This window comes from Sceloporus occidentalis, unplaced genomic scaffold (assembly GCF_023333645.1).
Source record: "Sceloporus occidentalis isolate IW3139 unplaced genomic scaffold, rSceOcc1.0.p SCAF_2, whole genome shotgun sequence".
NCBI lineage: Eukaryota > Metazoa > Chordata > Lepidosauria > Squamata > Phrynosomatidae > Sceloporus > Sceloporus occidentalis.
This window is the reverse complement of record NW_028316982.1, coordinates 102738206-102752423: the sequence shown is the minus strand read 5'-3', so window position 1 is coordinate 102752423 and position 14218 is coordinate 102738206. Positions and strand designations below refer to the sequence as shown.

General features: G+C 38.8%; 1 protein-coding gene across 3 annotated transcripts in view; it reads left to right on the top strand.

Moving 5' to 3' along the window:
• CCAR1 (cell division cycle and apoptosis regulator 1) overlaps positions 1-5589 on the top strand; it is a 31214-nt gene extending 25625 nt beyond the window's left edge. For all 3 annotated transcript variants that reach the window (XM_089510484.1, XM_089510483.1, XM_089510485.1), the window contains exons 23-25: positions 960-1145; positions 2814-3019; positions 4333-5589. In XM_089510484.1, the coding sequence (XP_089366610.1) occupies positions 960-1145; positions 2814-3019; positions 4333-4392 (452 nt within the window). In that variant the 3' untranslated portion in view covers positions 4393-5589. The remainder of the gene's footprint in view (positions 1-959; positions 1146-2813; positions 3020-4332) is intronic.
• Positions 5590-14218: the final 8629 nt, after the last annotated feature.

Genomic DNA, 14218 nt, shown 5'->3' with positions numbered 1-14218 from the left:
CATGAATCCCTTTTTTCCAAAGCAATGGTAATCATCATTTCAGAGTTTATTGCTCACTTTTGGAAGGTAGAGTAGGTAAGAAGAAATTTTGGTTGGTTCCAAATAGGTTTAATTTGGATCCAGAAAAGTGTGACCATAGTTCTTTTGGTACAGTAGGATTTTCCTTTTCATTGTGCCCCTCTCCTTGCTGAATATGTCTTATTGAGGGTCAGAATGGTGGGGATCATGTGTTGTGTACTGCAGCAGGAGGAGGTGGCATTAAGAAAGGGCATCTTGCAGAAGCCATCTTTAGTCCTGTTTTTCCTTTGTCTGTTAAAGCAAATGTCCTTTCATTGAATGTGGAACTATCTTAGCCCCTTGATGGCTTGAGGAACTGGTAGTCATGAAATAGCAGAGAAGAAAACAAGGATGTTAATGACAGACCTGTGACATGTATGATGGATGCAACATAAACTAGACCTGTTCATATTAAGACCTACTCGATGATAGTGGTGAAGAAATTTTACTTTTGCACCACCAATACACTTTGTGCTGAGCAGTTAAGTTGATTTAAGTATTCAGAGGTCTCTTTAGTTTGAAAGTGTGGCAAGAGAAGGACTGCTTGTTAGTTTGGTGTGGCTGGTTTACAAAGTTGCTCATTCTTGGACCAGTTTCGATGATGTGTTAAAGCAGAGTCAGTAGGTACACCTTTGGTACCTGCTTATCCAATTAAATTGGCTACATTTCTGCTTGTGCAGCCTGTTAATGCAGAAAGGTGATGCCAAATATGTGTACACTTGACCCTTGTTCATTCTGCCTGATGAGAGCAGGCAGGGGTAAAATGGTCAAATTGTTAGTGCTGAGTTCCCCATGTGATTGAAAGAAACAAAGGTAACAATTTTGTACAGCCATAGTTGAAATGCCTTAGACACATGTAGTAGCAGTGTGAAAGTATATTGATGTTTCTTAATCCATTCTAGGAAACAGACTGCTGCTGCCATCACCTGCTATAAAACAAGAATCTAAAGGAGCAGAAGAAAACGTTGGCCTCATTGTTTACAATGGAGCTATGGTGGATGTAGGGAGCCTCTTGCAGAAACTAGAGAAGAGTGAAAAGGCACGGGCTGAAATGGAACAAAAGCTTCAGTCACTAGAAGAAAAGACAGGTGAGCAGTAGATTTTTAGATGACTGTTTCATACATTCAGAAAGGTTTATAAGTTATAGTAGACGCACAAAAAGCACAAGACATCTACATGCCTGGTTATTATCTTTCCTTCTGTCCAATGTCACTGTTTCATCTGGTTCTCAGAACTGCTGTTCTCACACAGATACTTTAATGCCCATGGTCCCAGACTTGCTCCACAGATGTAGATAGACATCAGGTCCCATAGCCCCAGCCTGCATGGACAGTGGTCAAGGATTCTGGGAGGTGTAATCCGCACACTCAGGTCAGCCGGGAAGCAACTTCTGAGGGTTCCTCTTTCGAAACACTCTGCGACTGCACAGAGGGCGTTTTCAACCTCAGCCCCGCAGTTATGGAACTCGCTTCCCGAAGAGCTCCGCTCAACCCCCTCCCTCAACCAATTTAGGAAGAGACTCAAAACCTTTCTCTTCGAACAAGCTTTCCCCCAGATGTTGTAACGCTTCTTCCCCCCCCCCTCCTTTTTGCACCTGCACTTTGGCTAGTTTTTGTATGGTTTTAATTCTGTTTTAATTCTGTTTATATTTATCGTTGTCATGATGCTGTAACCTGCCTTGATCTCAAGGAAAGGCGGGCTATAAATAAACGATTTATTATTTTATTATTAACATCTGGGGACCAGAAACATGGAATTGCACTATGCAGAATAATGTAAACAGTTAGAAATCTGAATGACAGGAGTATTTTGTCAAAGGCACAAGAGTTAAAAGAGAATGCTTTTGTACCTAACATTAAAATGCTCTACAGCCAGTGCTGTGCGCACAGATTTCCAGTCATGACAGCATGACTTCTCTTTTCTTTTTCCTTTCAATCTGCTCTAGAGGGTCTTGGGAGGATTGGGGGCAGGGGGAGTGTGGCTGCAGCAGGGGAGGATCAATTCTCTTGTAAAGGGACATCACTGGATACAATCCAGTAGGAAATATACAAAATATTTATTTTAGTCTTGAAATTTATATCCTCCAAATATGGCTTCAAAATGCTTTCGTGACGATAGCTAACAAAATAAAAAAAGGTATCCATAAAATACAAGATTAATGCAAACACAAAAAAGCAATGTGTTTATCAGCCTCTGCTTTTTTCCAATAAAATCCCCACAAGAACTTGGGATTTCACAATGAACTTCCATAAACTAGCTGTTATAAAAATACATACTAACTTCCTGAAAATCAGGTAGACCTATTAAGTTTGTTCCCTAAAGAATATCTCCCAAGTGGGTATCTTTGGGTATAAGGCACCTGCCAACCATCCTTCCTTCACTACAAGTATGGTGCCCTATTTAATTATTCTAGTGTTCACAGAGATTGTTTTGGACTTGAGCTATTTACACATATAACCATTTTGGACAAAATGACTACTGATTGTACCTAAAATCTGAAATGGAGCCAGTGCTATTTTCTCAACATAATTATTACTCAGCCCCCTGAATTAACAAATGGGCTATTGCATTCTAAGTCACATAGGGCTTGTGGATTGTCTTGCCTTGCAGGCCTAAAGAAAAAGGGATAATTAATCATCAGTACCTTTTACTAGCTCAGTTCTACAAAACAACTGGAACACAGTATCTGTAACAATGCACACATGTTCTCTAATGCCTTAAAACTTCAAAAGTTACCAAGTTATTGAATTTTTCAGATGAAGATGAAAAGACTATCTTGAATTTGGAGAATTTGAATAAAGGACTGTCTACAGATATTAAAGAAGTCAAAAAAGACCTTGGCCAGCTACAAGAGAACTTGAAGGCATCAGAAGAGACAAATGTACAGTTTGAGAATCAGCTGAATAAGACAATCAAAACTATGGCTACAGTTATGGATGAAATACACACCGTTCTTAAAAAGGTAAAAATTGTGATTTTTTTCCATTCTGTTAAATTCCCTGTAAAGAGGGGTGATGGATGATAGAACAAACTGCTTTCTCCTTCTGCATACATTTGTTCACAAAGAAAGATGTATTGGTCTGTGTCTTAAGGCTTTCATCCCAAGCCATAAAAGATAATAAAAAAGAAGCCATTATGTCTTCCCTAGGAGAAGAGTTCCAAACTGCAGAATGAGCCACAGGGAAGGTCTTCTCATGTTCCCACCAAATATGTCTGTGAAGGTAGTTGGATAGAGAGGGATGCCTCCTCTGCATATCTTAAAAGCTCTGGGCAGGCTCATATGGGAACATCTTAAGTGTGAACATCACAGTTCAGCACTTGTAATTGATTATGGTTCTTTATCTCTTACAATCAACTGATCATGCAGATCTAAGGGACTGTTCATGTTACTGTTGTGAGCCTTCATGTCATTTCCCACTTACAATGACCCTAAGGAAAACCTATTGCAGGAGTTTCTTGGCAAGATTCGTTTAGAGGGGGTTTGCCTCTGTCTGATTCTGAGAGAGAGTGATTTCCCAAGGTCACCCAATGGATTTCCATTTCTTAGTGGGGATTCAAATATTGATCTCTAGAAATGTAGTCCAATGCTTAAACTACACTCATTCCTCCATATTTGTGGATTTGATATTTGCGGATTTTATTATTCATGGATTTGATTAATATGTTCTCTTTAGGAATATCTAGGTCCTCCAGTGCAACTCTGTGGTCAACTTTAACTAAAGGTTGCACTGAAAGATCTAGAGGTTCCTAGAGAGAATACTCCACTAGGCAATTGTAGCTTCTCCAGTGCAGTTCTATGGTCAGTGTCAGTTGGATGTTGACCACAGAGTTACACTGGAGATTCCTAGAGAAGTGTCCTCTCAGGTAAAAACATGGTGTTTTTGTTATTTGTGATTTTTCAGTATTCATAGGAGTCTTGTGCCCTAACTCTAGCAAATATGGAGGGACAAGTGTATTGCAGCTATATACTATACAATATATATACTATATTGGTAACATAGCATGCCCTAAATTTGTTTTTATCCTTGATTAGAGTAAACCTGTTGAATCAGTGGGATTTACCTAAGTTGATTCACTATTCATGATTTGATTGAATGAGTCTACTATAGTTGTCAGAATGTCAACTCGTAGATATTTATTCATATCTTAGAAATTAAGATACGGCTGTCCCTCACTGATGGATTATTATTATTATTTATTAACCTTTATTTATAAAGCACTGTAAATTTACACAGCGCTGTACATACAAACTTTTAATTGTCCCATTTTCCACAGGATATTGTGAAGAGTGAAGATAAAGATCAAAAATCCAAAGAAAATGGAGCAAACGTATGACGAACTTGATGCTGCTGAAAAATATGGTGTTATATAATGTAATATAAATCATGAAACTGGAGTGTATGAAAGTGATGCATGTTTGATTTTAGTAGTATAAATACTTCAGTCCAAGCAAGGGTGTATAAAGTTTTATAAATGTGTGAGCCTGCTTCAAAGATTGCTTGTAACTCATAACCTCAATTTATTAGACACTCTTGAGTGAAAATAATTTTGCATTGCAAAATGTTTTAGGGTAAACTTTGTTATAGTTTGAATGCTAACAAACTTCAGCCTAATGGGAAGTAGCAAGTATTTAATTACCAAATGTTTTCCTTTAAAGTCTAGTGGAAACATTTTTTCATTATTTATAGAAATGCCATTCTTAGGTTTTTATTTCAGTCTAATTAGTCTTTTTAAATTCAAGAATAAATCATAGCATGCTGCTTAATTTTGCAAGTAAAGATTTTTGAAGACAACTTTGAATTTCTTGTCACAATTTTTTACCCCTTTAAGTCATGACATTTCTCTTGGAACATGTTCCTATTTCAATGCACAGTACTTGAGATTAAAAAAATAGTAAGGAATTTATCAAAACATTGATAAATTGGGATTTTTATGAAAATAGTAATTTATTATGCATATTTTATATTCCTTGAAATGTGTTATCCCTTCATTAATGCATTAGTTACTTTTCAAAAGCAGTGTATGAATTTAAAATGTTCTGTTGACTGCTGATATGAGGCCAGTAGATGTCAGTATACCTCTTTATTTGGAGAAATTGCTACTAGTTTTATATTGGCTTTCATTAAATTGGCTATTTACATCCCCAGTCTTAATTTCTTAAACTCAAAAGCAGCCTCTAATATTACATATATTTCAGCCAAGTTCATAAAATACCTTAATTTAAGTGGTGACATGTAATATTTGGTTTTGTGATGGGACTATATTTTGCTATGTATGGGTTTTTGGTAGCAGAGTTACAACAGGAACTTAGAATCAGAAATAAAATATAAGCTCCTGTACTAGATGTAATTATGTAGCTACCAGAGGGCCATAACAGTTTGTGTTGGCAGCTTGATATCAGAAACGGTAAAAATGTCTGAAATTGTCCAAGAGAACATTTATATCTTTTCATCAATTTTGACTCCTTGAAGCCAAATATTTTTAACATATTTGTGAATACATCTTAAATAAATACTGCCCAGTTACTGAAAACTGTACATTATTAACCACTTAATTCATAAAGTGATTTTTCAGCAGTGCTCTAGCAGAACGAAAATATTGAAAGAGCCAAAACAGATCAGATATAACTGATGTTTTTTCTCTTTAGTACTGTATAAGGGAAGGTGCATGTTAAAAGTGTTTCTGTATTTCTGTGCAATCTGGTCCACTTACTGTGGCCGTGCCCCCAGCAGTTTTCGTTGATAGTGGAAATGTGCCATCTGTACATTTGGCTAGCATGGGGGAAATATTCACATGCAAAGCACTCGCTTTTGAGGTAAATCTGATCCAATTAAAATTCCTCTTCAAGTGCAATACCTCTCAATATACACTGACATGGAGTACAAGTTCAGCCTCAGGGCTGGATGCAGCTTCCAATGCTGCATTTTGGCCCTTGACACATCCCAACATTGCCCTTTTTCTGGCCCAAAGTGGGGTGCGATTTGCCTGTCCTAGAAGTCTTCAGGAAAGGCAAGTCACTTTTTAAGTGCAGAGTGCCTTGCATTGTTTAATTTCTTTTTAACAAAACAGTTTTTTAAAACAAATACAAACTTTGTTTTTTGGGGGAAGGAGGTTTTTGGCGATATCTGCCTTCTGTTAAAAGTCCGAGGAACTTACAGCCTCCAGTGTTTCCTGCACTGGCCATGGATATCATGAAATCCTTTTGACAGTAGAATGTGCCAAGAAGTGTAATCACGTATCAGTAACAATGGGGAAAAGCATGAATCACATGGTCCTAAACACACATTTTTCAGTACTTGAAGGACTTTTGTGTCAGATGCTTCCTCTTGTGTAAATTGAGATGTGCTTTTCATTGACATTCACCAACATTTCATTATTGAGTATGAATAATCAAGTGGCATATATTACACATGTGTAAATCACTCTCTGGGTCGCATTGTCTCAGGAAGATGAGCACAATTACAAATATCCTGTGTCTACCTACCTTCAAATATCCATGGACAATCTTCAAATATCCATGGACAATGTTGTGTGTGTAAGCTGTTATGTACTCTTGATTCCTCTTTTCTTCCTTTATTTCCCCATTGTGATGGTTTGTGTAAAACGTTGTGTTGGCAAACTACATTCAAATAATGTGTCTATGGCAAACATTCAGGGGTAGCTTTGTTGACCATTTAACAAATAGAAACAAAAACGCATCAGTGATACCTTTATTGGCTTTGAAAGCTTGCAACAAGAATATTGTGCATTTCGGTTGGCCAATGAAGGTATCACTGATGGATTTTTGTCTATGGAAAGTACAAGAATTTCATTGAAGTTTTGAGTATATTACAAAGTTAATAACAGACTGAAAGAAGTTGTGAAGATAAGATAAACAGTGAGGAAGGAGATTAAAAAAGTGAAGGCAATTTTGTAATGCCATTTTGCCTGTGAAGGGGACAACATGTAAATAAAAGCAGCAGAGCATGTTCAGAATCATGAAAATGAGGGACACTATGAGTAGAATCAGACTGAAAAGGAAAAAAATAGTGCAAGATTTATAAAAAGAATATGAGAAGAGAGAGGAAGGATATTGAAATATAGAAGAAGTATCAGGATCAAGTTTGCATTGTGAAAAATAAAGATTAGACAACAACAACCTGAAATAAAAGCCTGAACTAACAGGTCTTGAGTAGCAACACAGAGTACCCTTGTGAAGATTCTGGGTCTTTCTACGTGCAAGCCTGATGGTGGTTCTGTTGTTCCACAAAACAAAGGATACATTGATGGAACAAATGTTGCAAAATCAGTGAGTAGACTTCAGGATCATTAATAATACATGATAGCTCTATTTTAAGCAGGAAGTATTTTGAAATCTTAGGATAGCATGGAACTTGCTGTATATACTCGACTATAAGTTGAGAAATGTATCCTCCAAAATGGACCCTAAAATCCTGGGTCAACTTATATATGAGTCAATACACTAATATTTGTGTTTAAATATTTGAAGGGATGTCATATTGAGGAGGGAGCAAGCTTGTTTTCTGCTGCTCCAGAGACTAGGACCCGGAGCAATGGATGCAAGCTACAGGAAAAGAGATTCCACCTCAACATTAGGAGGAACTTCCTGACAGTAAGGGCTGTTCGACAGTGGAACACACTCCCTCGGAGTGTAGTGGAGTCTCCCTCCTTGGAGTTCTTTAAACAGAGGCTGGATGGACATCTGTCGGGGATGCTTTGATTGAGAGTTCCTGCATGGCAGAATGGGGTTGGACTGGATGGCCCATGTGGGCTCTTCCAACTCTATGATTCTATGATTCTAATACTGTTTAGAAAGGTCCTGAAACAAGCATTGTGGTGATCCCCCACTCTTTGTTCCTGGAGGCAGGAGTTTGTGTGTGTGTTTGTGTGTGTAACAGTTTCCCAATCTGATGTTAAAGCCTTCTGTTCCCATCAAACACCCCTTTTAACTCCACTTCTGTCCCTTCCCAATCCAATTTTAAAGCCTCTTTTCATCAGAGAAACACCCCTTTTAACTCCACTTCCTTTCCTCCCCAACCTGATGTTAAAACCTCTACTCCAGCACCTGGGAAATGGTGCTAGGTAGTTGGGAGAGGTCCAGAGAAGGAGAAGGAGGGATGGAAGTGGTGTTTTCCCCTTTCTATCCTTTATTATAGCCCCCTAAGTTTTACTCTTGACTTAATCCACAGATCATATCAAAAGCCATGATTTTTACCCTGAAACATGAGGTCGACTTGTACACAAGTATATATGATAAATCAGACACAGAATGGGAAGAAAGAGAATTTGGAGCCTTGCAATATTCAGTATATGTTGGTAATTTGTTCTAATACAAAATTGTCAATACAGATAAACCCTTTGTTTGTTTCATGGTTCAGTGGCACCTGTTGCAAATATTCACAAACATTACAGTGTGGACGGAAAATAGGGCCTGACTAAGGCTGGTTTCCCCATTTTTCATCCCTTCACTTTGGACAGAATTAATTTTACTCATTGGCCTAATTTCTTTCCTGGAATTATCTCTGAAGCACAGTCAGAGGCTTTGGTGCCTGACCTAAATAAAAGGTCTGATACATCTGCAGCAAACAAATGAGAAAAAGGGGGTGGGAGTGGGAGAGAAAGAGACTGCAGTCTGCACTTTCTCATAATTCCTCTGTTGCCCACGTAAAATTGTCTGATCCATAACATAGGCCTGCTATGCAGTTTACAAGTTGGGGAGCCACTTGCAACAAGAACAGTATAATTTTGTGGCACCATAAAGACTTACACGTTTATTTTGATGTAAGCTCTTGTACTCCAAAACCCATTAAAAATAAATGTTTATCATCAGGTATGATATATGCAGGTGTTCAAATACAGGGTGATTAAAAATGGTACAGACCAATAAGGATAGCTTTAATTTTGACCTATTCTTTTTGAATCATCCAGTATTGCCCTTCCTGTATAATGTTACACTGGAACAGCTTTTAATTCTTCGTCTCCATTCCATGTACAGAAAAGTTAGACTGGCAGTTCACTTTTAATTCAACAGCTCATGGGACCATGTTCTCCACTGCCTCTGAGGGCATCAGACTGGCGCAGGGCAGGCTATGTGACATAATCATCCTCGGCTCTCCATAAACATAAAGGGCTAAAAATGTTTGTTCTATATGTACATCTGCCTTCCAGTCATCTGTTGACTTACGATTACCCTATTATTTTCATAGCGTTTTTGTAGGCAAGAAATACTCAAGAGGTGGTTTTCCCAGACCCTTTGAAATAGCAATATAGCAATAGCAAGTACATTTCTATAGCACTTATCAGTGCATTTAAGCACTCCCTAAGCAATTTACAATGTGTAAGCTAACTAATCTCAACAAGCTGGGTACTCATTTTAGCAACCTTGGAAGGATGCCAGGCTGAGTCAACCCTGAAGACCTGCCTGGGATCGAACTCACAGCCTTGGGTCTGTGAATGGCTGCAGTACTGGCATTTAGCCACTGTGCCACCAAGGCTCCCTACAGATCACACAGCACCTGGTATTCACTGGGGGTCTCCCATCCAAGTACTAACCAATGCTGACCCTGCTTAGGTTCCATGATCAGATAATGTCTGGTGCCTTTAGGGTATTCTGGCCCTATAAAGGAAGCATATTCAGTGGTTGGCCACGCAGCAAAATAGAACAAAATCCACAAAAGTTTATTGACAAACTGAAATGCCCAAAATACTTAATGCAAACTTTGAAGCTCTGTGGCTTCATCAGGCAAAAGATGTTTAAAAAAATCATACAGAAGAAAAGTGATGGGAGTAACCTGCATTTTGTATCAGATGTTTCTCTTCAGTTGTTCTAGGGAAATCTCAATGCAAGCAAAGGCCACTCTTCTTCTTGGCCATGTGGGGAGAAAAGGCAATAAAAGACTAATTTTGAAAATTAGAATAAAGCTACAGAAGAGCACTACAAACCAACCATCATGCCAAAATATGACCTGAAGAACACTGCGGCATGTTTTAAGCCAAAAACACTAGGTAAAGATAAAACTATTAATGCACAGGGATAAAGTTAAATAGTATAATAATCATTGCAGAGAGACAGAAGCCGACAACAAAAAAGGAAGAAGAGACGCCATCTTCTTGCTGTATTTTATCTTATCTCTTCAATTGTGAACCATGGGCGAGCTGCAAAGAATGGTTGGGGGCACACATTCTCCACATTCAGTCCCATCTCTCTATGGGTTCCAGGGAGAATCGAAAGCATTACTAGCAAAAGGTGAGGGCCTGCCCCCTCCATATTGCTCACTCTGCCAGTGGTTGCTGGCAGTAAAAGGGCAATGAGTGTGCAGCCTTTGATCTCTTTTTGTGCACACATCAGGTGCCCCTTATATGTATGCATCTCTACCAGCTCTGCCATCTTCCTCATTTTGGGGCATCCAGTGCCTCTGCATGTGGGACACCCATTTTACAAATTATTCTACAGAGTAACTTCTCAGATTTCCCAACTCCATTAAGGAAGATTGGCCAACAACCAAACATATTTACAAATCTGATGCCACACATTTTTGCTGTGCATAATTTGATACCAAATTGCCTTAAATTTGACTTTTAGTCTATAGATTTGTACTCAGTCATTACCTAACACATAAGTCACTGATAATTATGTATACTGTATATTTAACTAAAACCTTAACTGACATTACTGACATGTATGGTGCAGATTAGAAAAGACACCTCAATTGCTGAAACAAATAATGTCATAGAGTATTTTAAAGTAAGACTGAGAAAAAGTACTCTTGTTTCGAGCCAAGTCTTGAGTAGAATGGAGATAATTCGGAAGGGAAAGGAAGGGGGACCCAACAAAGCTTCTCTTAAGGAACGAAACAAAAACCTCTTTCATTGTTAGGTAGGTCATGAAATATATGCCCATATCTGACCCATATAGGCAGCTATCCATAACAAGTGTGTAAACTGTATGTGGAATGTGCTAGACTTAGAACAGCCCCCTTTGGCTTCACATTAAGCTAAAATGTGTCTGGACCATCTTGTTGTGAGGCTAGGCCTATGGGTCAAACTCATAGAAAGAGTCTTTTGTTTTTGAAATGGACATATAACTATCAGTCTAGGAAATGGGAGGGCAAACAAAGGATGCTGATGTTTTGTCACTAATTTAGCTATCAATCCATCATACTAATGCCTTACTTATAACCGCCTGATTATGACAACTAGCCATTGATATAAGGAAACAGCTTCACAAATGAGTGTGAGTACACACAAAACATTTCCTCTGTGGTCATCATCTCTTAACATTCTGTTATTCACCTCACATTCACCTTATTGCAAACGTAATTCACCACCATGGAGCTTGTGTTGAACTGAGTGCATCTTAGGACTCGGACGTTAGGGCCAATTCAAATTATGTACAAGCAGTTGAACTGCTGCTTGTTCACTGGCATGTGTGGTGACAAATAACAACTTCATTGTCTGTGAGTATGCAGTGAAATGTGGCTGTGACACCCTTGCACATCATGTCTTTCTAGTCTATGTTCATCTGCTGCATAGGCTTGAAGACAGTATATCTTTCTTTCATAATTAAATAGTTTAGATTTCAGTAAAAAACATAAAGTACACAGTAAGTGTTATTCCCATGTAAAGTATGGATTGCTACTTCTAATTGGGACCATTCTAAGGTAATGGCCAAATTTAATGGCTTGAGGATTACATTCTGTTTGTGGCCCCAAGCATTAAACAAACAGTTCCTGAGTGCTTCGGCTAGAACTCACTAATGATAAGCATTTCACCGGTAGAATATTACACGCCAAAGTACATTTTCTTTTTCTATAACTTGGCATGTCAGCCTGGTCTACTTACTTATGACTGGGAATTCCTACTGCTTCCAGACTCTTAACATGGGATATGAATTCCCCCTCTTCATTGTGACTGATTTTTCATGGTGAGTAAAAATGCCAAAGACATTCAGCTGCCCAAGTAAGCATGTTTACTTGGAAATATATCCTTCTGGATAGAATGGGACTTCTCCCTAAAAATGTGGTAAAGTGTACAGTCTTGCAACGCAATTGTATACAAGACAGCCAAGAAACCTGGGGCCCTCCAGATATTGAACTACTCTGTGATTTTGTAATATTGGCCAGGCTGGACTAGCCCCACTGAGAACATCCATGGGATTTATTCCCATGCAGATATGCTGAGATTGGCAGTGAACTAACATTTGATGCAATATCATGGTGTGTGTGTGTGTGGTGGGAAACTGATTGGTTTCTCTTGAGATCTTGGATGAAATTAATGACCTTGTGATTTTAAATAGCACAAAACCAAAACTTACTTAACCAACAATGCATTTGTTCTCTCAAGGGATGCAAATCATCAAGTATTTCACCTGCACATGTAAGGACAAATAATTTATGTAGCTTCCTTCCTAATTTTGGAGAAAACAAATATTTTTGCATGGTTTTCACACATCTCAAGGTATTTGGGGTGCATGTCTACACAGGCCAAATGAACCGGTTTTCTGCTACCCTTGTGTGACTCTGTCTTTATGACTCAGGGCCAAAGACCCAGTTTGGATGCAGACTTTCTTCCCATGGGAAGGACAGTCCCATAGCAAATCTGGGCCATCCCTGTGTTAAATCCAAATGTAAAAACTCATCATTTGCTCCGAATCTTCCCAGAGAATTCAGAGTACTCCAAGTGAAACCTGGTGGCTGTTTATACAGCATCCCACTGTGCCACCTGACACAGTGGGTCACTCCTTCTGAGGCTGAAAACAAGATGCCCAGCCATGTAATCAATGCTGGGCACTTTTGTTTCCAGCCTCAGAGGGAGCAACTCATGCCAGTGGCAATGGGTGCAGTTGTTACAGCAGGACACTGTGTAGACAGCCACCTGGCGTCACTCTGCAATGCACAAGTAACAGAGCAGGGCCAAAATATGAGAAGCTTGGAGTATTCAGGGAGATTATTGCATGCCTCTTTTAGCCTGATCCAGGCATGGGCTGGGTACAGGCTTAAACAGATCTTATCGTACGCCTCTGTGCCCAACTCTGCCACATCGCATACCCGATCCAGACTTCTGCTGAACTTTTCGAAGAACGATACTTCCACTTTCTTTGAAAATGACGCCAGCAGTCCAGATCATGATGCGGCTGAGGTGGGCATTGAGGCATGCGATAAGATCTGTTTAAGCCTGTGCCCAGACCATGCCCAGATTGGGTTAAAATAGGTGTGCAATAATCTCCCTGGCCAGTTGTGGACCCACTCTGGGGAACTGTTCAATCTGGATGTATACTTAGGATGGTGTTGGTTTGTTGGTTTTCTCCTTCTTCATCATCATCATCTTTGCACAAATGAGTTTTTTGTGGGGGAGTGCAAATTTTTTTTTCATGCAGACGCTCTCCATTGATTTCAGAAATGTGGGCGTTTTGTGCAAAAAATGTCTTTTGTGTGGAAAACCCACAGCTTTTGCACAAAACACTTGTTTTTGGAAATGTTTCTTTGCATAATGTCCCCCTCAACATAAACACAGTTTTGTGACAAGCCCCCACTGCTGCCCAAAATCATTTTCCAAAACACTTTGGGACGTATGAATAAACAGCAAATAAAGAAAACAGCAAATACCAGTGGATTTCTAGTTCCCACTTCCCTGACACTGCCCTATCATCTCTGCAGCAGCTACTAAAAGTAGGTAGAATTATAAATGAAACTGGGATAAATTATGCACACAGTGATACTCATTTAGTGCACTAAGTTTACACTTTGCCTAAGTAGAAGCTCAACATTCTTATTCTGTAAAAAATGCAAATCCACCTAAAAATTGCTTCCAGATCCTACATATTACGTCAATAGCTTCCTAAAAGAAGAAGATTAATTTAATGGAAGGTAAAATGTAATAATGTGCATTGCGATCTGATCATCATGTGTGGGGCTTTCAAGTCCATAATCTTTAGCTGGATAGATATAAGCCACAACTACATTTACTATGGACATTACTGTAACGATAACATACCATTTCCATATATCCATAGTAAGTAAAAAGCTCATAATTTGCAGACATTGAAATTCAAATTCTGTTAAGTGTTATGTGCAATAAAATTCTAGATAGTGGTTTAAAATAATTCATGTGTCTTGCCAAAATGTTATGCAGAACTGCAAGGAAGAAATGAGTATGGAAGCCT